At 35.4% G+C, this 26395-nt stretch overlaps 1 protein-coding gene across 4 annotated transcripts in view; it reads left to right on the plus strand.

Annotated features, from left to right (window-relative positions):
- The window catches only part of znf609b (zinc finger protein 609b), a 108865-nt gene continuing 82470 nt past the window's right edge, over positions 1-26395 (plus strand). For 3 of the 4 annotated variants that reach the window (XM_087259421.1, XM_087259423.1, XM_087259422.1), the window contains exons 1-2: positions 1-377; positions 18617-19476. In XM_087259421.1, the coding sequence (XP_087115547.1) occupies positions 18736-19476 (741 nt within the window). In that variant the 5' untranslated portion in view covers positions 1-377; positions 18617-18735. 4 annotated transcript variants of the gene reach the window in all.

Here is a 26395-nt window from a genome sequence, read left to right on the forward strand (position 1 = left end):
AGTTACATTGTATCTCCCTTACAGAAAGGAGCGAGGGATCTAGGACTCAACTCAAGGGAAAAATGAATGAATATACTTGAAAATGGACGTGCCGGGATGTTGGATTTATCGTCTTGGAGTTTAGGAAAGGCGCATTTGACGAAAGCTTTGAGATTTAGATCCTGCGATGCCAGTTTCAAGGCAGTGTTTCCATTTCTGAACGGGATCTTTAGGAGTGTGATGGCTGCTGGCCTTCCCTTTCTCTAGTTGCTTGGATGTGTTGGAAAGTGCTCCGCTTTGGGATCATTTCTGGAATTCCGCAGGCAAATCCAGAGGCCTTTCCACCATCCTCTATGGAATGTACATAAGTATTCTCTGGATAGGGGTTTGCGTGCGGGGTAAGTGGCGCTTGGATTTAATGCATTTTCTTTTGTGTGTGTGTATAAGTGTGCGTGTGTGTGAATGTATGTATGTGTATGGTGTGTGTGTGTGTGGGTAGGGGGTGGTGTTTTATTGGTGCAGATGGAGATTGGAGGTGCTTTAGCCCGTTAGCTTAGCTCGGTTGTCATGGCTCACACATGCTTTGACCATCTTAGCGAGTCATTTCCTTAAGAGAAGCACGGACCAATGCGTTTGAACCGCGCGTTAGGTGCGGCGAATCGAACAACGAGTACCCGTTTAATCGATTACAGAAGGAATATTCGTGTATTTCTTACAAGGTGTGAGAATTAACAAGCACGTCGACTTTTAAAACAGCACTGGCTTGTTTATGCCGGAGTTGCAGTTTTCTGTGGAAGAGCTCGAGTATGTTTTGAATGTCAAAGGATGTGTGAGTATCAGCAGATTCAGAGTGAATCACTGCTTTCAAGCACAGAACTCACTCCAGAACTCCATAACAGTCACTCGTCTTCAGAGCAGCACCACACATTAACAAAAGATACCATGGTATAACAGTGGATATTTGGGCACATTACCTTGATTATGTTTTTGGCACGTGAACCATGATAATATCATGTAAATTTGAACAAGTACTTTGATATACCACTGCACAATCCCAATCCCAAAGTAGAATACAGAGTTATTAACCTTTTATTCCATATTTTGGATATACATTCTTGTTTATTGGTTAAAAAAAAAAAAGATTGAATGGTTCTTCAGGGTTTACCACTGTCTGTAGTATAGAGACCCTATGTATTTGCTTTATGATGGTAGTTATAAACTATGTAGCTAATCTACACTGTCTTTCACTTATTCTCCTAAAAATCCTTATTTATGATATTATTCAATATCTTACAATATTTTGTTTCAGCATCGATATCGCAATGTGATCATTCGCAATAGTCTTATGACAGGATGTATGCAATGTTAAGTTATTACTTGCATGTATTTTTGATGCCTGTGATTGTATAATGATTTTAAAAGCATTCCGGTATAAGAAATTGTTCCATTTGTGACCCTAATTATAATTAAGTTTATAGCTAGATAGTTTTATCATTTAAGTTACTGCACTGGATTATCGTTAGACTCGGAAAACGATAAAACACTTTATTTCAATTGTAAATTTTTTCTTGATTGTATTTATATATTGTTATGGATGCAAATATAGAAATGCACTGCAACAGAAATGTGCAAGGGGACCCCAAAAAGTTTGTAGGTTGTTTATTAGATTTTATGGAGATCCAAATAGTAAACATTAATTAATCAATTTCTGACTAAACGGGTGCATGAACATACTCACAACACATGCAAATAGAGAAACACACTGAGAATAGCACAGACAACAATGAAAATGTGTCAGGGATAGGCATGGGCCGGTATAAGATTCTGAAGGTATGATAACCTTGGAGAAAAAAATCACGGTTTCACAGTATTGTGATTACTGCTCAAAAATATATTATTTTTAAATATCTGGGTAAAAAACAAAAACTTTTTTTGCCATTGAACACAATATATTTTATTTTAAGAAACATTTAAAATAGTTTGGAGCAGAAAACATGTCAGGCTAAGTAGTTCAAATGAATCATGGACTTCTGCTCTCCACATTAGTTTCAAAAACATAGATTTCTTTACAATTTTAAATGACTATCTTTAATCTTGGACATCTTTTCTACCAGAGATACTGTTTTCATAATACAAAAAACTTGCATATACCATTAGAACGATATAGCAGAAAATTTTGGAGGTTTTAAAACCTTGACTTTTCCAAACGGCAGTATATCTTAAAAACTGTATCGTCCCATGCCTAGTCAGGGACCCCCAAAAATTGTATTGATTGTTTATTAGATTTTATGGAGATGCACTCCCACTGCAAAATCATCTAACGTAATCAATATGACATTATAAATTCTTTCCAAATAAAGATATTAAGTCTTCTGGTGAAATTGTATTTATATCGCAATAAATATCGCAGAATAAAAAAATATATAATGCAGTGTTAGATCAAATATCGTGCAGCCCTAGTGTACACTAAATCTAAAATTTCAAAGTCTTTTAAGGTAAATTGGACATTATTTGTTGTTGCAGGCACATTTAAATTTCACCACAGATTTACTTCAAATTTCCAAATTAATTTTGTCCCCTAACGTTGACATAAAATGTTGTTGTGTTGTACCATTATTTCACCATAGTTTATCATATGAACACCATTGAATTCTTGGCCATGGTGTTGACTATTCAGTCATTCAGTACCTTTAATTTTCTTTTCAGCTGAGACTTAATGTGCACTATTCAGTTTTTGTGTGATTGCGAATGAAAATTAAGTGCATTTGGCTAATTGTATCATTTTTAAAAAGACTCAATAATATCATTCACCCTCATGTGAATACCAGGATTGAAACACAGAAAAATAAAACATTTTTAGAAAGTTGAAATAAAAAAAACAGACTTTTATTATCTTTGAAAGAAGTGAAATGCAAAAACTCCATATAATACAGGTTTCAGCAGTCACTCATTTTTAGAGCCTCACCATACACTGTGACCAAAGGTACTAAGGTAATACCATGTGTTTGTGGATATGCTGCAGTGATTACATTATATGATTTTTGTATGCAAGTTACAATAATATCTTGTTTTGAGCAAGTACTTTGTTATTCCATACAAGTACTTTCTAGTACAATGTAAATGTAGTAATATAATCAAACGACCATGGTATTGACATTTTTTTATGCCATGTTTTCCCAGGGTTTCAGAAAAAAAGATTCTGCTTGGTTCATCACTTTTGATTTGCTTTATGATTATTAGCTCTGTGACTAACCAACACTGCTTTTCCTTCAATAAAAACAGTAGCATTTAGTGATATCACCTTTACTTAGAGCTAGGCCGATAAGCGATATTATATCGGATCGCGGTACAATTTATGTCAATAACAATGAGAAGCTCTGGACTTTTTTTCCTCTATATTGATCTAAGATCTAATCACACAGCAGAAATGTGCAACAATCCGCTTCTTAAGTCGTGACATATTGGTGACGTATGGAATTCTGTTTTTGGGTCCAAGCTGCTACTCATTTGTATTGAGAAAATATTTGTTTATGTACACTTTTTGGTCATATCACGCATTAAGGTGAATTTTGTATAAAATCATGGTGTACACATTTGTCTCTGGGCTTGCTGAATTACAAATACCAAAATTTTTACAAATTATTAAAAAATTATCACTTTTTGGCCATCGGATATTAGGCATGCACATGTATATCACGAGTGTGATTTTCAGAAGTATTACAGCGATTTGTAAACCTTTATTATTACCCATTGTTGAGTCTCCCCATACAGTTTGATATAGCGATTGGACCCGAAAGCTGCTTTGCGTGAAATTTCACTTAACAAGCGGATGGGAATCTAAAAGTGTGTTGATATTGCCCTACTTTAAGGACAGTTTGGGAGGGTCTTTTTACCTCCTGTTTCCCAAAATGTCTCTTATTTTCTATTTTTCTATGCTATCTTTCGACTGACCTGTCGTCCCCTGAAATGTGGGATGTTTGTGTATGGTCGGAGGGCTCCAATTTTGCTGCATGTAATAGTGTTGTGACAAAAAAAGGCTCTTCATCATATTCGAGATGTATTGAATTTTCGGCCACCCGTTGAAAATATGTTATGCCATTTAATGGACCCTCTAATTTTTGTGGCTTCAGTCATAGTTGGGGTACTCTTCTAAATGCTTTGGTCATGTGAGTATATTGGTATGTTAATATGATATGGTTATTCAGACCTACAGTACAGCCAAAGCTGAAGGAGCCTATTGTGTCTGAATGAAAATGGAGTGCATTTGTCCTCTTTAAAACACCAATATCTTGGTGTGAACAAGTACTTTAGTGTTGTAAGTATGTTGTAGGACAATATAAAGTTACAATGGAAATGTTATCATATATCAAAGTATCGTGGTGTTAATATTACATGCCATCTTTCACTTAATTTTCCAACTGGTCCTGGATTATTTAATAATTCCACTATGTTTTAATTAAGTAGAGACCAAATGTCTTACTAATCTTCATTGTCTTGTATCCATCTACATAGAAATGTTTGTACTCTTCAACTGTATAATTCCATTGTAATTTTGTATCAAAACCCAGTTATGTCATCATTTAAGTCTACATTTGAATACAATTTATTGTTACAGGTTAAATTTCACTTTCACCACCGATTTACTTCAATTCACTTTAATATTTATTTTGCATTGTTGATGTTTTTTTTAATGAATGTTGTATAATTGTACATATTAAAACAATGGCATTCTTTTTCACATCTTGGCAGTGTAAATAAATTTGTATACCAATGAGCTCTGGCTATTGAGTCATATAGTACAAGAAAAGTACTTTACAATCCAGGGAACCTATTGTCCACTAATTCAGTGTGTGTGAAAGGAAATTAAATGTATTTGTAGCATTTATAAGGAATCTGGATATAGTCTCAAATGAAGACTAACACTTGGAAAGACAAACAAAATGCACACTATATTTTTATAAGGAACCATCAGTTAGAAGGAAACCTAAACGTTGTGATCTAAGAAAGAAGTGTAATGTAATTAAAAAGACAGTCAGTCAATGTTAGACTGATCAAATAGACACCCACCGACATGCCCAAAATATGTTGAAAATCATTTAATGAGCACTTTTGCTGTGCACCTGGGGCGGTTTGACATCAGAGTTTGATTTGTTTGGCTAGTATATGAACACCGTTATCTAATCTCTGATGGCCATTTTTGAGACATACTGGAAACCACCTGAGAGGGGTAGTCTGGGGTACGGTGAGTGTGATTACCTCATAGTAGTTTGATTACTAATACATATAACTGTCATTAGGACTGCACAATATAGTGTCTAAGCATCAATATTGCAATATTCACTACGCAGAATCTATAAATTTGAGTTGTGGTTATAATTAGCCAGGAAATTGATCTGGGCACAAGAAATTATATCATTTGTAGCTTTAACAAAGATTAATTGTATTTTTAATTACAATGATGGCTTTACAGTGTTATTTTACATTTGATTACTTTGTTTGATTGCTTTATATATTTTTTAAAATCGACCTCAATACTGTAAGAATGTCCAGTAAACTATATAGCACTGTCTATTACATTTATGCTAGTAGTTTCTTTATTATACTTTATAACAAGCACACTCTCTATGCACTCCCTGTAAAATTATCACAATACAAAATTTGAATTCTTTCCTAATGGTAAAAGTTAGGGTGTGACGAGATCTTGTGTCACAATTTTTTCTCGTCGAGGTGAAAATTGTGTCTTGTGAGTTGTGATGTTAGCATGATGGAGTGTGAGGGTGAAATTAGTATTAAAAATTGGAGGCAGGATTATATTTGAAACTCTAATCAAGTGCTTTTTAATAAATAACCACTTTTTTCACCAATTATAAGCAAATATTTTGCTAATATTTGAAATTATATATCAAGACTATTTTCTGTTTATATATTAGCTAAATATAGTGATAAATAAAATATAATGTCCTTTACTTTCCTTAATTACAGTATAATAACATTCATTACAAGTCATAAAGTGTTTTTTTTTTATTTTCCATTCATATATTTCATCATTGAGGATTTCCTAGAAATAGTGTAAAAGTCTTGTCTCGTTCACATGAACCCTATTTTGTGTCTTGTCTCGTCGTGTGAATAATCGTTTTGTCACATCTCTAGCAATAGTTATGAAATCATCAAGGTATATCGCAGAAAAACAAATATTGCATTGTCGGTTTTTTCCTTTATCATGCAACATTAAATGACATGCTGCAAGAACAGGTAATATACATTTCTGCTAAACTTAAGCAGAAAACAACTTTCTTCTCACTCATTTGAACCTTTACATCATGTTCATGATAAACTCCTTTTTCACCTTGGCACTTTCAAAACAAAAGTACATTTTTTAATTCCAAAGTTCAAATTTAAGAGACCAAAGCAACATTTCTCCAATAGATTTGAATCTCCTCCCTGACTGTTGTAACCTTGCGACAGCTGTCACTGTGATGACGCAAACGTACCAGGCTTCAGATAACGCAAGCGTACCAGGCTTCAAAACCAAAAACTCGTAATATTCATAACTTTTTGATTTAGTGGCTAATTTGTATTAATTGTACGATATGCTCAGTTAGGGGTGGTGTTTGGGGGTACACCTTTTTTTTTTTACAACCCGTAAAAATGAAATCGTACGACTTTGTACACTGCAAAACATATTTGTTGGATTTACTACTTTTTTTATATAATTGGTTGCAAACAATTTATATAGTATGGTGGCCGAGAGAGACAAACGTGCTGCAATTTAAGGAAACACATGCAACTACAAAAAACGTCAGCAAATTAAGAAAACCTCTTCATTCCGTTTAACAATACAAATGCTAAAAATCATTAAAACGCAAACACATTTTTAAAAAACACACTGCATCTTCTCACAATGTAAATAAATGAATAAAACGCGCTGCATTCTCTCAGCGCAAACTATTTACAAAATGTGCTGCATTCTCTCACAACGCAAACAATTTACGAAACCTGCTGTATTTTCACACAATGCAAACAAATTATTACAACGCAATGTATTCTCTCAGCGCAATTTACGAAGTGCGCTGTATTTTCTTACAATGCAAGCAATTAATAAAATGCTGCATTTTCTAGTAATGCAAACAATTTAATAAAATGCATTGCATTCTCTCAGCACAAAAAATTTACGAAACGTGCTGCATTCTCTCACATTGCAAACAATTGACGAAATATGCTGAATTTTCTCACAAAGCAAACAAATTAATAATATGCTCTGCATTCTCTCACAAAGCAAACAATTGACCAAACGTGCTGCGATTTCTCACAATGCAAACAAATTAGTAATACGCTCTGCATTCTCTCACAACGCAAACAATTGACCAAATGTGCTGCATTTTCTCACAACGCAAACAGTTTACAAAACGTGCAGCATTTTGTCACATTGCAAGCAATTTAATTATACGCTCTGCATTCTCTCACAACGCAAACAATTTACAAAACGTGCTGCATTTTCTCACAATGATAACAAATTAATAAAACGCTGCATTCTCTCACAGTGCAAACAATTAACACAGAACACAATGGAAATGTTTCAAAGAGACCCTAAAACGTGACTGTTTAGGTTATGTTAATTTAGGCTAATAAAATACAAAAGACAAGGGAATCAGGATGTTAAAATAAACAAAAAAAAACTCCCCTTTTAAAGATCCCCTACAACTTCACTAAGCAATAGTCACGACATAGCGGTCTCCATCACGTTTTAGGGTCCTCATGATACATTTGCATTGTGTTCAGATGTTTTTGCAAGTATTGTAAGAAAATGCAGCCCGTTTTTGGAAATTGTTTGCACTGTGAGAATTCAGTGTGTTATATTTATTTATTTGCGTTGAAAAAAAAATGCAGCACGTTTTTTTTTTAATTTATTTGTTATTTAATCTTTTTTTTATTTGAATGCATTGTAACGATTGGCAGCATGTTTTCTCTCAAACAAATGGAGATCTTTTATTAATTTGCTGGCCGTTTTTTTTGTAATTGCTCGTGATTTCTCAAATTACAGCACATTAAGCTCTCTAGACCACTTTAATAAAGGATGAATTTAAACAAACTAGTTAAATTTACCATTACTAAATTTAATTTGTGTGTTTAAATTCAGCCTGTGACAATTGTTTGCACCCAGTTATCTTTAAAAAATGTGTAAATCTAATTAGTCTTTTATTTTGTGTGTGTACGAATTAGCCACTTTCCTGACGATACTCTAAATAGTTACGTTTTTCTTGCCAGATCCGGCTGTTAAAAAAATACAGACAAATTCTTCTTTCAGTAACAATAGCTTTTATCTTTAATAAAGTTGTAGAGAACTCGTGTGAAGATGAGCTGGCAGTCAGCCGGAGGGTGAATCTATTACCTGTGTCTCATACAGATTTTTTTTCTTGAGTTTTGTCTGCAGGCCAGATACTTTCCATACTTTACACTCCAAAACACTTTTGATCAGCTTTGGTCTGGATTGTGTTTTAAGTCCATATAATATGGTGCTTGTATCACAAACAAGCTTTGATATTGAAAGATCTTGTGTTAGGATAGTCCTGAGAAATCGATAGGTCTGAGCCGATGGGAGCATAGAGCTGGAAGAGAGATGTATTGCCGTTGCTGTATAATGTTTGTGAATGCTTAGAAAGATCCATACACTCGTTATGAATTTACTGTTGTGTCACGGCTCAAGCTGTGCACATCATTCGTTTCAGCATTTAAATCCCTGTTACCTTTCACAAGTGGTCGGTTGTGCACTTTTGTGAGGAGTTCTCTTTCTAATGCAGATTAATGTGATTCTTTATCTGCTTGTAAATTCTAGTTGTTTTTTGGCATTGATAGGGCTGATGTTTAGCGTTTTATTTGATGTTGTTTTTATTGGCAGTGTAAGATTAGCCACAGCGTATGCCAGAAATCCAGTCAGTTCCAGAGAACTATTATAAATCTGCTCCAAACAATATTACAGCAATTAATTAGAGTTTTCCAGCAGAAAATTGCTTAAAAAATGTGTGAATCATATCTATTATCATCACTGTATTATGTTTGTATATTGGTGCTCATTTATTGAAAAACTGGTTTGTGTTTCTTATACTTTATATCATACTTTGTATGAAATAAATATGTAAGAAAATATAAGCAGACAATTTCCTGTATTTCCAACACCATTAGAATAATTAGATTATTATAATAGTTATAATTGTTGTTCAGAAATGGTCCAAGAAACCAACATATTTATAAGAAAGCAACATAAATAATTTCAGTTTCATAGAAAAAAAGAGTGATTATCTTATCTTCTTATGCTGAGTTCACATCAGGCACAGAACGTGCGAATAAATCATGCAATTCGCTTGTAAATAGACGCGTGAAAATTTTGAGTTTTAATTCACGCGTCAAATTGACTTCATTTGCGTTAAATTCATTTCACAATAGTCCCGGATTCGGGTGATGGGCAAGGCTTCTGTCTGCTCAGTGACTCTAGCTTCATTGCTTAATGGCTAACATGGATTTTATTGAGAAAATAGTAATGTTTATGTGCTCTATGAAGGCTGAAAAACAGCTTTGATTTGTTTGGAGCCATGTCTGAGTCCACTAGGTCCATTCTAAGGTGCAACCAGCTCTGTGAGTTCATCAACTCATTCAGAAACTATACCTGCATGATGGAGGCTTTCAGCGGTGCTTCTGACTGAGCTGAACCCAGTTTGATGAACTGTTGTCATGTGTCGGCAGCAGTGTTACCAGATTGGGCGGTTTCCCACCCAATTGGGTGGTTTTGAGCACGATTGTGCGGATATAAAATGACATACTAATGAAATACTTTTAATACTTTCAATACCCGCCTCCTTTGTTCTTATAGATGACTGGGCATTTTTTTGTTGTTGTATGTTTTTGCATTTAAGCATTTTTTTTGGGCTGGAATCAGTCAGCTACATCTGGCAACACCTGGTAGGCAGTAGGATTTTCCCCGGGACCACAACAACAGGCGCTACGTCATAATAATGCCCCTACTAGCTCCTGATTGGTTAACGCAGTGCGAATGTCTGCTGAAGTTCAGATTTTCCAACTTAAAGCAATTCACCCTTGTTTTTCTGCGATATAAATACAATTTCACCAGATGACCTAAATAGCTCTATTTGGTAAGAAGTCTGGTACAGAAATGTAAAAATCAAAGGTAAAATAGCACTACATGGCATCTTCATTGTATAAATAATTCAATAAATGTTTTTTTATTAAAGTTTCAAACTACAATTCCTTGTGCCTGAATGCTTTAACTCTTTTGATATGCTCATACAGTCACATGGCTTAAAAACATGTAAATGATAAACAATTGCTCTGTTATGGTAAAAATCTCCAATGGTTCCATGTTCTGAACTGTGGCTCCTAATCAATTATAATCCCAATTTTAAATTGCAGATCCTGCAATGGGACCATTGCGGATACACAAATTGTGGTATTGCTGCTAAAATGATATATTATGCAGCCCTAATTAATATGTATTCATGTTCAGTAACAAAACCAGGTCTAACAATGTGTGAGATGTGAGATATATAGACGCCATATGTAATTTAACGCAAACTATGTTGACACCTTTTTATAAACTACTGGTAGGACTGCACTAAATTTTCGGCTGCTAAATAGTAATGGCCATCTTTCTCTTTCAGTTAAAACAGAAAATGACAAGTTTTTTGGCCAACAGAGAAAACAACCAAAAAAATGAGAGATAAAAAGGCAATTCTGCGTGTTCAGTGTTCTGCACTTTGGTTTCACTCTCTTTACAGTTTTCAGCTTAGTTCCCTCTGATTTAACTTGCTTTCGGTTTCTGCCTAGTATTTTAATTTTGGTGCATTCCAAATTCGCAGGTCCGATATGACCTGAACATATATGCAACATCATTTAAAGGGCTCCAATTTTGGCCATTTAACCATATGTAAAATACTTTTTTAGTGTCATCAGACTGAATTTCAGGTCAAACAACCCCTCAGATAATTTATTATACCTTGTTGAAAAAGTTCATTGTTGGGTCAGAAGGAATTGTAACCGCTTTTGCACCTGTGCCTTTAAATGAAAATGAGCAGTTTCTCCCTGCCAACTCAAAATATTCTCCTTGCCCACCTTTGGGACATTTCAGAAAAGGATACTCTGAGTCGGATGTCATGAATAAACACAGAAAAAAAGACTGAAAGCAACTCAGACATGATATCACAGTCAAAAATTCCACTGTAAGGTGAATGAGCCGCACACAAATGCAGTTATAATGTTTGCTGTGTTCTAACACACAAAAACACATGCTCACGTTTAACACGTTGTGCTGTTTTTGCTCATCTATTCACAGCAAATGTGACAGGATGCCCGCCAAATGGTTAAGTATTGTAGTGTACAAATAAACAGTCCAAAAAAACGTAGACTCCTGTTGTGTGATTAAAGAGTCCTCGTTTATATTCGTTATAGTGTACTTTGCTGATGTGCTGATTCCATCGATTATGAATTATGTAGTTTAAAAAGTATGGTTCAAAATGCTACAAAAAAACATTGTACCAATTAGTGCTTCTTGAAGTGCAGTTTGATCACAGAGAGTTGGAACAGATCTTTTTTCCTAGTTTCTTTGCAAATCCTGTCTTGAGGACATGTTTATACACAATACTATGGAGACATGTCAATACTTACCTTTTAATCAACAACAGTGTGTGGGGAAACCACAGTGCTTTGTCATGTAGCGCTGGGTATAAAAATGGCTTGGGTTTGGATCCTAATTAATGTTGGGAAATTTACAAAAAGAGACTTGGCGTGTTTTTATTACTCCAATTTAAATGTGGATACACTACACCTACACACATTTCTGTTCAAACGCTGATTTTGCTTGATAGATGCCCTTTAAAATGGTTGCTTGTGTGAAAATAAATCAGGAAAAAGTGTTTTGAGTATCCTTAAAGGATTAGTAGAGTTCTGTTCGCTTTCCAGAAGCAACGCATTGGTTTTCCTGTATCTCCTCTAGGACAAAATAATCATGTGTGCTAGTGAGGCTAATAAAAAAAGTAATTTAATTGAGGATATGCTTTTCACATATTTTCTAAAGACTGATTTATATTGAGATTTCTGATCCCCAAATACTCATGTCATGTTTAAGAAGCAGCATATTGAATACGCCGTCCATCTCATGGACTTTTAAAGGGATCAAACAGGATTTTTCACATGAAACCGCAGTGCACAGGTTAGCTACAGATGTTGGAAACTGACTTTGACCCCTTTGACTGTTTGTTCCAGCAGAACAGCTGCAGTCTTTAGATCTGCCCACTGTGGAAGAATGACCATCTGGGATTATGTAGAGCACGTATGGTCGTCAGATGATGGCTCGTCAATTGAAGAATCAATACAAGGTTTTGTGTCTTGTTCTCGGTGGGCTATTGTCATTTACAAGGCACAGTTACAGGGAATCCATGGCTCTGTTTTAGTAGAAGAAACTAATCTTTATATACTGACAATGTTGAGAGAGTTTAAAGGCATAGTTTGCCAAACAATGAAAGCGTACTTATCCTCATGTGGTTCCAAACCATTATGAGTTTCTTTTTTCTGTTGAACATAAATATATTTTTATGAAATCTGAAAATCTTTAACTTTGACTTGATTTGAAAAAAATAAATAAATAAATACTATTAAAGTCAATAGTTACACTCAAAAAGGTTTGTTTCAAGTGAAGGGCAGGTAAATGATATCAGAATCTTATTTTTGGGTGAACTAATCCTTTAACAAGCTTTTGGTTTAATATGATATGGCAACAACATTTTCATTATTTATGTTATCTAATTTGAGCTATTTACCATTGGTTAATTTATAACTTTTAAATAAAATTAAAATAATTTTAGCAAATAATAATGATCATTTTTAAAAACGTAACAATTTATATGATAGTATTCTAGCATTATAAAACTGTAAGTGACATTTCATTTTGGGTTACTTTATTTAGTGTAGTGGAATAAGCATAACATTTATAACATATACACTACCTGACAAAAGTCTTGTCGTCGATTTCAGTTGTAAGAGCAACAAATAATAACTTGACTTCTAGTTGATCACTTGGAAAAGTGGCAGAAGGTAAATTTAAAAAAAAAAATCATCTGTTGAACTGCATCCCAATCATCACAAATACTGCAGAAGACCTATTGGAACCTGGAATCACAAATCAGTCAAGTTTGGTACAGGAAAAATCATGGTTTGGAGTTTCATTTAGTATGGGGACATGTGAAAGATCTGTAGAGTGGATGACAACATCAACAGCCTGAGGTATCAAGACATTTGTGCTGCTCATTACACTAAACCACATCAAAGTTCCTGAAAGCAAAGAAGGTCAAGGTGCTCTAGGACTGGCCAGCTCAGTCACCAGAAATTAACTTTATTGAGCATGTCTGGGGTAAAATGGAGGAGGCATTAAAGATAAATACAAATAGTCTCGATGAACTCTGTGAGTCCTGCAAGAACGCTTTCTTTGCCATTCCAGATTACTTTTTTAATACGTATTTAAGCCATTGCAGAGATGTATGGATGCAGTCCTCCAAGCTCATGGGAGTCATACACAATATTCATTCTTTTTCTGCTGCACCATGACTTTATATTCTATACTGGACATTATTTCTGTTAAGTGACAACTTTTAAAGTCAGACCTTACTGTCTTAATTAAATAATGAAAAATCAAGGCATGATTATATTTTATTTAGCTAAAGTAAGCGTAATCTAGAGGACTTTGCCTTTCATATTAGCCACTTATTATGCCAAATGATCAACTAGAAGTCAAGTTATTATTTGTTGTTCCTAAAACGTTAATAGGCCATAAGACGTTTGTCAGGTTATATATTTTATTTAAGTAGTGGCCCTTGGAATAAAACATTATTTAAAGTATTTCATAATTGCTCTGCTTATCCCTAATAATAAAACGCACACTAGAAGCACAGTCTAATACAACAAGATGCTTAATTATAGAATAACAGAGTCTGTAATAATATTTCTCACATATAATGTTACTCTGTGGCTTTCATGGTGATAATAGACTTGTGAAAACCTATATGAAACTAAATGAAAGGCTGATATAAGCTCCAGCTTATTGAGGAAAGCGTTTCGCTCGCTGAACTGATCTGCAGTAAAGCTTGGTGAAGCATGGATAGACTAACATGAGTTAATCAGATGCTCATAGAGCTGTGCTGAGCAGTTTCTTTTTATTATTGAAAACTGAGGGTCATTTAAGTCGTTTTCTAGCCCTTGTTTTCAGCTCCGAGTCCCTCAGCACTGCAGGACAAATGCTGCAGACTTGAGTGTTAATTATTTACGCCATCAGAGGTCAAAGTGCATGCTCCTTTGACTTGTGTTGGCTTATTTGGCCCTCCTTTCACTAAGCAGAGATGACCCATGGAAAAGAATGGCTGCCTTAATTAGACATCAGGCTTTGAAAGAAGCCCAATGCCAATAGACACATGCTCCTAAACAACATATAGGTCAAAATTTACACAATTTTACAGATCAGTTTCTGTTTAGGTGTGAATAGGTCTGTGTATAAATGTTATCGTTGCTATCTGAGCCTTGCTCTTTGTGCAAAGTCGAAGATTTGTGTTTTTAGTAACATATAGACATTGGTTAAAGGGATAATACATGTAAAACTGAATCATTTTAATTTATTCACTCTTTGCTGGTTTTAAACCTGTTTGATTTTTTTTCCTCTGTTAAACTTGTCCGATCTCGAGGAAACATAACTATTTGTCAGAAAAGTGGTTGGTTGATTTCAAATTCATGTGATTTCAGTTGTTTAAAAATGCCCCGAGCCCCACCTTTAGTAGTAACCCTCATTGGGGAATAAACAGATCATACTAAAACGCATGGTTGAGATTGTACAAATACAAATTAGCCGCTAAATCAAAAAGCTACAAATTGCTGTGAGATTGTTTTGTTTGAAAACAAAAAAAGAGTATTGACTTTTGACTTCCATAATATTTGTTTTTTCTACTGTGCGAGTCAATAGCTATGTTTCCATCCACCTATTTTACTATTTTGCAAATGCGCATAAAAAAGTTGATGGAAACGCCATGATGCGCATAAATTTTGAAAATGTTCATGAAAAACTTATGCGCCTAACTGGGTAGGATAAACTTTTTATTCGTTAAGAAAAGATGCACATAAACTGCGATGGAAACACTTTTACCGCACAAACTCCAGCATGCGCATTAAAAAAGGTCATGTGATTTTGTTAAAAGAGATCATGTGATGCTTAAAATGTGTGTGAATGGACAAAACGTCAGGCTGAGCACATTATAAAACATCTGAAATGTTGTTTTGGTCATTATAAATGTCTTACCATTCCAGTATTAATGTTATTATATTATTAATGACCTCCAGAATCAAGAGCGGCTGTGCTCTGCGTCTGACACCTTCAAACGCCACTGAGCGCTCACTCCTTGTCAGGATTGTCGTCTGAGGTGCATTCATCTAGAAAAGATTGATGCAGCTTCTTCTACTGCAGCAAATGCAGTTTTTACTGTTGATATTTGGCGCCAGTTAATCAGGAAGTGACGATTTTGTTCGCTTTGACTCGTTGGATGAAAACGTGGAAAAGATGCTTTATTCGCACAACTTTTATGCGATAATCAAGTTTTGCGCATAAAGTTTATTCGCATTTTTGGATGGAAACATAGCTAATGGTTACAGGTTTTCAGCTATATTCAAAATATCTTATTTAGTGTTCAACACAATAAAATCTTTTTAATGAGTAGAATAGTTTTCAAGTGATGACAGGTTTTTCAGTGGGTGTCATCTACACTACCCAACAAATGTCTTGTTATCAATCTCTGTTGTCCACTAAATCATTTGTTGAACTGCATCCCAATCATCACAAATACTGCAGAAGACCTATTGGAGCCTACATGGTTCCAAGATTCTCAAAGAAATCAGTCAAGTTTGCTGAAGGAAAAATCATGGTTTGGGGTTACATTCAGTATGGGGCGTGCCAGAGATCTGCAGCATCAACAGCCTGAGGTCTCAATACATTTGTTCTGCTTATTACATTACAAACCACAGGAGAGGGCAAATTCTTCAGCAGGATAGCGCTCCTTCTCATACTTCAGCCTCCACATCAAAATTCCTTAAAGCAAAGAAGGTCAAGGTGCTCCAGGATTGGCCAGCCCAGTCACCAGCAAGAACATTATTGAGCATGTCGGGGATAAGAAGAAGGAGGAGGCATTGAAGATGAATCCAAAGAATCTTGATGAACTGTGGGAGTCCTGCAAGAACACTTTCTTTGGCATTCCAGATGACTTTGACAATCATAATCATTACAAGACTTTATGACAATCAGTACAAGAAAGTAGACAACATATATCATATAAAATGATTTATTATGGGCATCCCTTTCTGTTGTCAGATTTTAGAGCTGGCTCAAGAGGGATATTTTAATGTACAATATTAATGTTCAAGTATTGATTGATATTTCACTGTGCAGTGTATCATATGCAATCTTTATACTTATTAATTTTTTATGTAGTTTGACATGCATTTTGGTTGTGTGAAAAAAATCATCATCATTGTAATCAAGCCATCATCATTTTAATGTTTTAGAATTTTACAAAGTAGAGCTATTATATAGCTTATATACCCTATTATATAGCTTTTTTATCATAGCTGAATCATCAAATGCAACAGGGACAGAAATTATTTCATATATTTTCTAATTAAGAATATTAAACAAGCTAATTATGATACCAAAACCGATGCACCAAATTGGGATGAAGGGATTCACCGAATTGAATATTCTTGGACAAAAATCTAAATTCTGGATACTCACAGAACCACTTTGTAATAATAATTATTTATTATTTTTTCAAGTAATTTAATTTTGTAGGACCTTTTAAATTAAACTCCATAACCACATTTTATTGACCGTAAAAACCTGTAGAGGTGTCATTTTACTAGTGTTGCCATAACAGCACAGTAGCAGCAAGAGCAAGAACTACATAGAAATGTCCTGTCAGCACTTTATTTGACTGGACTTTTCCAGTGAGCATGTGCGGTTCATGCATAGAAGTGTATGGGTTCAGGAATGGAATATCCACAGAAAAGAATATTGAACTACTTTCAACTTTGACAGCTTAGCCTTTGCATGACTCAATGAAATGAATGGGTTTCATAGCACAGCGTTTTCCATGTCTGGTGTGAAAGCTTCTTCATACCATAAGGTACCACAGCTGGAGGGATTGGTGGACTGAACACTGCTGACCACAGCAGAAAATAATGTTTCTTTTTTGTTTTGTTTTTTTAATTTTATTATTCTAGCTTGTATTTTGTCTTGACAATGAAAAATAGAAAAACTGACAAAATTGTGAGCCAAAAGGAAAAAAAATTTCCGCCGCAGTGTTCAGTGTGCTGGTAATCATTTTCGGCAGCCAAAAATTCAGTGCATTCCTAATAGAGACCCAATTTGACATGTGCTTAGTGAGGAGACTGAAAGAGAAATGAGTACAAAGACATTTTTGTATTCTTGTGTCAAGTGCCTTAGTTTATGCATGCTATGAAACAGAGTATACTTTGTGCGTGTATGTGTTTGCGTGTGCATAAAAAGATGGAAAAAAAAAAAACAGGGTTAGGCTTATATTAGTACCTTGTTATTTCTCAGACTTTACTATAAAAACAATGTAGTATTGCACATGAAGGAAAGAACTTAGGTTTGTGGCAAAATTTTAATCGAGTGTTAATGAGTGTAATGAGATGTGCTATACAGAATGCAGGGAATATTGGCTTTCTATTGAGTTTTTAAAGTAACAGTGGTTTAGATTGCAAATTGTTGGAAAATTGTATCACGTGTGTTCTAATATTTATTTAACTGGAGTCAAGAATTCAAGAAACATCTGTGTAAACATTTAGTATAATTTGGTAGCTACTAGGGTTGTCACGATACTGAAATTCTGTACCGATCGATACAGAAATTTTAAAACAGTTATTTTCCGCGAAAATTTGAGCGTGTTCTTAAACAGCGATGTTTTGCCATTGTGTTTACCTGGTCAACAGAAATGACTGTGATTTGGCTGTGAAGGTTATCATTTCACTAAACTCACAACTTTAGCATTTTAAAGCCGCGATTCATCAGGGGATTGCATGTATATCCGCTTATAGACAAACCAGGTGATTGACTTGACTTTAAGATGCTCCAGTGTCCCTGAATCTGTGGTTACATTCAGTAAACAGCGGTGACTTAGCTGAAATTACTACATTCACGGCCAATCACAGTCATTTCTGTTGAGCAAGTGAACACCATGGCAAATCAGTGCTGTTTAAGAACATGCTCCATAGCGCACAAATGGTTGTGCTATTAAAACTTCAGTATCGATGGGTACCGAATTCCAGTATCGTGACAACCCTAGAAGGGTACAGTATTCTTATTGCTCCAAGTAACATGGCATAACAGCACTGTAAACCCAAGTGTTTTTGAATTTTTAGCTTTCCATTATTATCAAAGTAACATGAAAAGATTCATTGTCTATATTTGATGAAGATTCAATGAAATGTTCATATTTAGTGCCACATATTCATTTCCTTACTGTTGCATTTTCAGAATACAATTATAAGACGGATAATTCTTTTTTGTTTGTCTCTCCTTTAGGGCAAAATGTGGGTGACTGGGAAGTTGACATCAATACGTTGAGGATATTGTTCTCCCCGCACCCTGGCAGTCTGAGAAATCAGACTTTACTGTAACAAACCTGGGCCGCTGGCACTAAAATGTCCCTAAGTAGTGGCACTGCAGGCGGGAAAGGTGTGGACTCGAATGCGGTGGACACTTACGACAGCGGTGATGAGTGGGATATCGGGGTTGGAAATCTGATTATCGACCTTGACGCTGACCTAGAGAAGGACAAACTCGAGATGTCTGGCACTAAGGACGGAGGGGGAATGGCAGCTCCTCCTAGCGCAGTAGCGGCTCTGCCTGACAATATCAAGTTCGTTAGTCCTGTGAGTGCCCCTCAGGGCAAAGAGAGCAAATCTAAATCTAAACGCAACAAAAATTCTAAAGACAATAGCAGCAAGTCTCAAGCTGCAGATGGAGCAAAAAAGGACCATCAGGGACGGACCCAAGGGGAGGTTACTGGTGCAACAGGTAGTTCAGGAGGCGGGAACTCCGCTCCTGGCAAAGGCATCGAGAAGGGTGCCAAGGCCTCACGTGGTGTGCCGAACAGCAAAAAGGAGAAGGACGTATCGAGTGGGAAAAACAAGAAAGACAAAAATGAAAGTGGACCAGTCGCAGTTGTGGCAATTGAAAAGGATATAGTGACAAGTGCTCAAGCATTTGGAAGCACACGCAACACAGCCTTTGACAATACACAGAACGCAGACATGGCTGTGACAGAGCAACTTGGGAATAACACTCTGGAAACTGTTGGAATTGTCTCTCCGTCTATTAAATCGGAGCCAGAGGAGCTTGACGGGGAATGCAGAGCTTTGAAGAAGGTGAAAAATGAAAAGGTAAGCATGGATGGTATATTTAAACCATTTAGCAGCTAATGTAAATTGCGTTATTGGAGTATTGATAACATGGGTCAATATTAACGACCTAAACATCTGAATGCAAGTGAGTTGTTTCCTCTGTGGTAATGTTTTCTTTGCATCCTGTCTTTGGCCTTGTGTGTGCTTTTTGTGATTGCCACTTGTATTGATTGGATTGTAGAGGAAGGATTGGATGTGTGAAAGAGGTTGGAACAAATATGTGAGGCAAAATCGAGATTTAAAGACTCGTGAAAGCATGATAGCATTTGCTAATTTAAAAAAAAAACTCATGTGGAGATGTATTTTTACATCACTGAATCAGCATCATTTCGGAGACTGCTACTGTTTTCCAGAGTTTGCATTTTTAGTCGTACCTACATACATTGAGGCAGCCTTCAAAACTGAAATGATATGCGCTGGGTTTTCCACCAAGGCAACATGGGGTGCCAAAATATAATGGGGTGAACTGTTCTTTGTAATTCCGCCTAACTGCCAAAGACAGACATTCCGACACGAAACGCACATTTTCAAAGAAGAATAGCTGAGCATTATCTTTTTACAATAAACAGCTATGTTCACATGTTTCTTAAAGGGCCATGAAACCCCCCCTGTCTCAGCAGGGTGTTTTCACACCTCTAGTTTGAAAAAATTTAGGAAAGGGGGGGAGTCCTGCTTTGTTTAGGTGGGAGTATTGATTGACGAAAGAGGGAAGGGTTTGCATGAAAAGGGGAGTTCCAGTATGCGCACAACATCCGATTTTCTCTGCAGCAACACAAACACAGGCGCAGGGGAGATATACAGTGACATCAGTGGACATTAGTAATTGAATAGACAGAATAGATAGGCAGTGGACATCAGTAATAAAATTATTTGCCTTAATCTGAATAAGCCTTCATCAAGATGATTAAGGTGTTTACTTTTGCTTTTTGAATGTTCTTTTTTTTATAATCCCATTTTACATGTGACAGCACATAATACAATTAACATCATCACATCACTACGCTATCCACATTTTCTCCAGTGTTTTATGTAATTTCGGATTTTTCATTGTTACTTTGACAACTTTAACTGCAGTTTGGCACTTTCACTTTTATTCAGAAACATTTCATGCTTGCCCCCTGTGACAAACGAGATATTGGATTCAAGGAACTGCTGGAAGAGTGTAGTTTTAATGAAATTTGATACCACATGCCGTATGGGAGAAAAAAAACCCCACAGCATTTCTCGGTAGGTGCAGAGAACAGCATGAAATAGCCATGGGCCGGTATAAGATTCTGACGGTATGATAACCTTGGATAAAAATATCATGGTTTAACGGTATTGTGCTCTTTGCACTAAAATATATTCTTTAAAAAATCTGTGTAAAAAACACTTTTTTCCTCTTTGAAAACAATATATTTTATTTTTTGAAAGATTTATAATATTTTGGAGCAGTAAACATGTCAAGCTAAATAATTCAAATGAATGATTGACTTTTGCTGTCTTCATTTGTATCAGCAACACAGATTTCTATACAATTTAAAAATGGCTGGAAATACTGTTGTCCTAAAAAACAAATATAAAAAATTAAAAAATCTTATACACACCTTAAGAACGGTATTACAGAACATTTTGGCAGTTTTAAAACCCTTGACTTTTCCAAACTGCGGTATACCTTGGAAACAGTTTTTGTCCCATGCCTAGTGTGAAACAGTGTTGTGTGCGTGTATAGACTATTCAGTCACAAAAAGTGGTGAAAATCAAACACGGAAAAAATCCTACACTATGGTAATAGTTTGATTAAGGTGCTTACATGTTTACATTCAGAGAGTTGCATTTACAGTGGATCTTTTAGCCCATATTACTGTAGTGATATCAAAATACCGTAAACTTAGTAACTAAATCATTTTGACTAAGGTATGGCTGACGATACTAACTAACTTTGCCATCTGAATAAATATTAACAAAGACTTTGAGGGTACACTAAATCCATAGAGACAGGACAATCAACACCAACTGGAACCGCGTCTTTCTTTAAAAGGAGACGAGTAGCAAATCTGGATTTCACCATTTACAGATGCGAAAAGCTCTTGGGTAAAAAATGTTCCTTACAAACGTATTTTTGTCGCATGTTAGCAGACGACTGTAATCCACAAATGTGGCTCCTCTCTCATTTCAGGGAACTAGAAACAAAATCTTCATTGTGGCACATTTGTAAACACAACACTGACGACCCATGCATGTCTCCGAACAAGGCATCTTTTTGCACTTGTTTTAATTACGGTTGGCAACACGACATGACATCTCTCTGCCGTCTGAACACTGTAACATGTAAAAACTCTCTTCGAAGCTATTATGCATTAGGGCTGCTCGATTATGGGAAAAATCATAATCACGATTATTTTGGTCATAATTGTAATCACGATTATCAGTCAAAGTCAAAATTATTCACCCTTCTGTGAATTTTTTTTCATTTATAATTATTTCACAAATGATGTTTAACAGAGGAATTTTTTTACAGTATTTCCTATAATATTTTTTTTCTTCTGAAAAAAGTCTTGTTTGTTTTATTTTGGCTAGAATAAAAGCAGGTTTAAATATTTTGAAACCTATAGCTCAATATTATTATTCCCTTTAAGCAATATATATTTTTGATTGTCTGCAGAAGAAATTACTGTTATATAATGACTTGCCTAATTACCCTAATAAAGCCTTTGAATCGCACTTAGAATTTGATTGTTTGTATTTAAAAAAAAATATTGTGTCTAATATTATTATACTTTCATCATAGCAAAGATAAAATAAATCAGTTATTAGAAATGAGTGATTAAAACTATTATGTTTAGAAATATATTGAAAAAAAAAATATTTTTATTAAACAGAAATTGGGGAGGAAAAGGGTTGCTAATATTCAGGAGGGCTAATAATTCTGACTTCAACTGCATACATACAGTTATTTTTCTCTCTGCAAAGGAAAGAGAAATAGATACAATAGAATAAAAATATGAAACAAACTGTGCTTTAAGCATCTTCACTGTAAGAAAAACACTTTAGCTACAAAAGTCTTCAGTCAAGAGCAGAGAGGAATTTTCTCGTTTTAATAATAATGATAAAAACAGGCGGCAGTAGGAATTGCGCGCTGTTACTTTAATGGTTTCGCTTTCACATGTCTTTTGATTCTCAACTCGTTTGTTTATTACAAAATGAGGGTAATTATGAATAATCAATAAACACTGTGTTTTGACACCTATTTGATCTTTAAGCGCTCACGTTAAGATGACTTCTGCTCGTCACAGTGTGCGAATGAAACCAAGTGCTGTTACGTAGAATGAGACCAAGTGCAAGTTACGTAGATCTGCTAGCAATGCTTCTGACTGTGTCTGCGCGCCACACACACACACATACACATAAGCATGCTGTCTTTCGCACTTTTAGGAGCAACAAGTGAGTACAACTGGAAAGGGGGCGGTAAATAATGGAATAATTGTTTATCTTGATTAATGGTTTTTCATAATCGAGCCAAAATCAAAATCTGATTTTCGATTAATTGCACAGCCCTAAAACATATTATGCTATTTTTATGCTTTAATACAGTGGTTCTCAAACTGTGGTACGCACTTCCTTTAGTGGTACACGGAGGAATGAAATATGTCATGTACAGGCTACACACATTTAAAAATGTATAAAAATGATGGATATAATATGCCATATATGACACATAGCCTATATTTTTGAGGTAATTGCCACATTTTTTTTTAACTGTGCAGAGTTGTAGCTGCTTTATTGGGCCTACTACACTACTGTATTTCAATACTGCTCATTTTGGTGGTACTTGGAGAGACTATTTTTTTCTGAGGTGGTACTTGATGAAAAATGTTTGAGAACCACTGCTTTAATAGAATTAAAAACTCGCATACAGCACCTTTAAGCAATATTAACTGAATTATGCTAAGATTATTAAATTACTATGATTTTATTAATCATTGCTTCCATCACAGCCTATGAATAGAGGGAGATTTAGGGCTGTTTAACTGTCCATGTTACTTAATCCCTGGAGGCCAAGATGTGGTTGGGGGGTAGGAAAAGAGTTCAGACCCCGCTTACTCCACAGGCCTGAACTAGCTTTGGGGGAAGGGTGGAAGAAGGTCATTTAACTGCTTGTATGCAAGCTTTTAATCAGAACAGAACTGCTTCTGTGCTTCGGGGGATCATTAAAATTGGGAAGGAAATTCCAATTAAAGCTTTAAATCCAGTTTCTGATCTTAAGTAGATAAGTGATGGCGGTGTTTGTTTGTCAACATTGGCCTTTTGTCTGTAGGAAATGAAACGGCGTAACTTACATGCTAAAAGAACAAATACAGATTATCATATTAATTTCAGGGTGATGTTTGCTACTGTTATGCCTCGTTACGCAGATCTGCTAGCAATGATAGTCCAGTGATATCACCAACTTCTGGATATGGTTGTAGGCAATTTTAAAATCACTCTCTTTATTTCTTTGTCTTGTCAATGGCGTGCAGTGACGAGTTAAGTCTGTGGCAGATTAGGTCTGCAAACATTATTTTAGATAGCAAGAGCAAATGTTGTATCGACGACCCAAATGCTTTAAATCAAAGCCAAATCCTGCACTTCCCCCAGATTTCCATGGTACGCAATCTTCTTGGAAAGATATCAGTACAAAATGGATCTTGCTTCCTGATGATTGTTTGAATTCACATGACTGTGATCCCCTCGGGTCAAGTGGATATTATACAGTTTTAACATTTAAAACTTGAAGTAGAATTTAATTGTGTTCATAAATACTACTGATTCTTCACACTCTTTAAATATGAAGCATTTTTCACATTTTATCTTGTGGGAGTTGATTTCACTCTGGCATTAAATGCTTTGGATTCCTTGAAGTTTTACTCAGATGCATTTAGTATATTTTAGGCTTTGTTTTCACCTGGTACTAAGATGTGTTTGGTTGATTGGAGCTTGATGAAGTTCAGATAACGAGACATGTAATATTTTACACTTGACTGTTTCTATTGTCAGCTTTTAACCAGTTTTCTGATTTATTTTAGGGGAAGACCAGTAGGGCATGAATATAGACTTTTAATATCAAGGCAAATGGAGAAAATAATACAGAGAGCAGTAGCTTTTGTTTCTGTTTCCGGTAATCGCTATTAAACTACATTGAATGCTGTGGGTTTTTCACTTTCATACCAACTTGCGAATTCAAACAGTGAAGTTTTAATATTGTCTGGCTAATCCACTTCTGCAACTTTTTACATAATATTGCTCGTAAAACTTTGACGTTCTCTTCTGAAGGTCATATTTATGAGTTACCAAGTATGCAAGTATGATGTGGTAAAATATGATAGGGGTGTTAAAGTTGCTTTATTCAAATGCAAGACGGTGATGTATCTTTGGTAAATAGAATTCAACACAATTTCTAACCATGCTGAATCAGTTTATTGTAAAGGTGCTTTAAATGTAATGACAAAACATAATTTTTTCTAAATACAAATTTTTTATTGAAAAATAACCAAAAACTCATTTTTTGACCATATTTATTGTCAGATTGATTCATCCATTGTATCTAATTTCTCACGGGCAAGCCTCAATCTTGGAAACTTATGGCTTAAAGAGAATTGTTTACTAATTGTGATTATGACTGCATTCATTTGCGTTCAAATAGTAAATGCACTTGACAAGACTTGAATGTGGTCAAAATTGGACAATCGCCAAATGTTGTGCAACTGTATTAAGCATCATCCATTTGTGATTGTATCAATAAAAACACTTCTTAATTACAGGTGTAAACAGGGCCTTGTGTATAGCAACTTTTAATTTTTGTATCTACGAATTACATGAAACTGGAGGAAATGTTAAATAGCGCAATGACGTTAATCGGTCTATATGCTATAACATGTAAAACGGGATCATGAAAGGAACATTCATAAAACACCTTAATCATATTATTGTCTTATTCGGATTATTTCGATTACTGATGTCCATGTAAACGTTGTCGCTTAAAGTGTCAGATGATGTCGCATGCTGTCAAAGACAGTGCATTCCTCTACCTTTAAGTTGACTCTTTGTGCCTCAAATGTTTCTTAAGTTTGATGTGTTTCCCCCTTACAATCAACTTTTGTAAAAGCATCTGCTACACGTTGCTGTGTCATTATGATTGCTCGTAAAATATAGCCATACTTTAGAATACTTAGTGACTTAGAACTTAATGAATCTGAAGGGAGTTGCTCACCAGATGCATTGTATAGTGCGTGTTGCCTTCTCTAAATTGCTTAGAAATCAATAAACACCTAACCCCAATGTCCATATCCCTCAAAGTTATTTAGAATTAAATGTTTAGAGATAGTGTGGCACAGCGCCTACCTATGTGTGCCTTTGATGTACCCCTTAAAGCTTTGTACATCATTGTTACAGCTCCAGTGGCACCAAAATTAGATACTGAAATTCATATACTGATTTGGTCGGGTGTATTTTGGTACCCAACCCTACTTGGCAGGACTGGAAGATTAATCGTAGGCAATTTTCTATGTGCATATTGTCAGTAAAGCCAGTTCTAGTATACCAGTGGTATCCGCGTCCAGTTGGAGCAGAGTTTACTACACAGAATCATAGTTCACTGATAACCTAAGTTCAATCAGCTGTTTGCGAAGCTATTTCCCGAATTTCTCCCGTATTTTCAGTCTTTCTCTGAAGGGTGGCAGTTAACATCAAAGAGCCAATCCTCCCTATACGCAACCCATACCGCCAAACCACCAGGGGCCGCTCCTTGCTCTTCAATGTGAATCTGTTCTGTGCTTTCGCTTTATTTAGGCATAAAAACACTTTAAAATAAATATAAAAATGGCAGGATTCCCTTTCCTTTTCATTACAGGTGCCGTCGCCCCTCCTATGCAATCCTCAA

Source organism: Danio rerio, chromosome 7 (genome assembly GCF_052040795.2).
Source record: "Danio rerio strain M-AB ecotype USA chromosome 7, GRCz13ab, whole genome shotgun sequence".
Classification (NCBI taxonomy): Eukaryota; Metazoa; Chordata; class Actinopteri; order Cypriniformes; family Danionidae; genus Danio; species Danio rerio.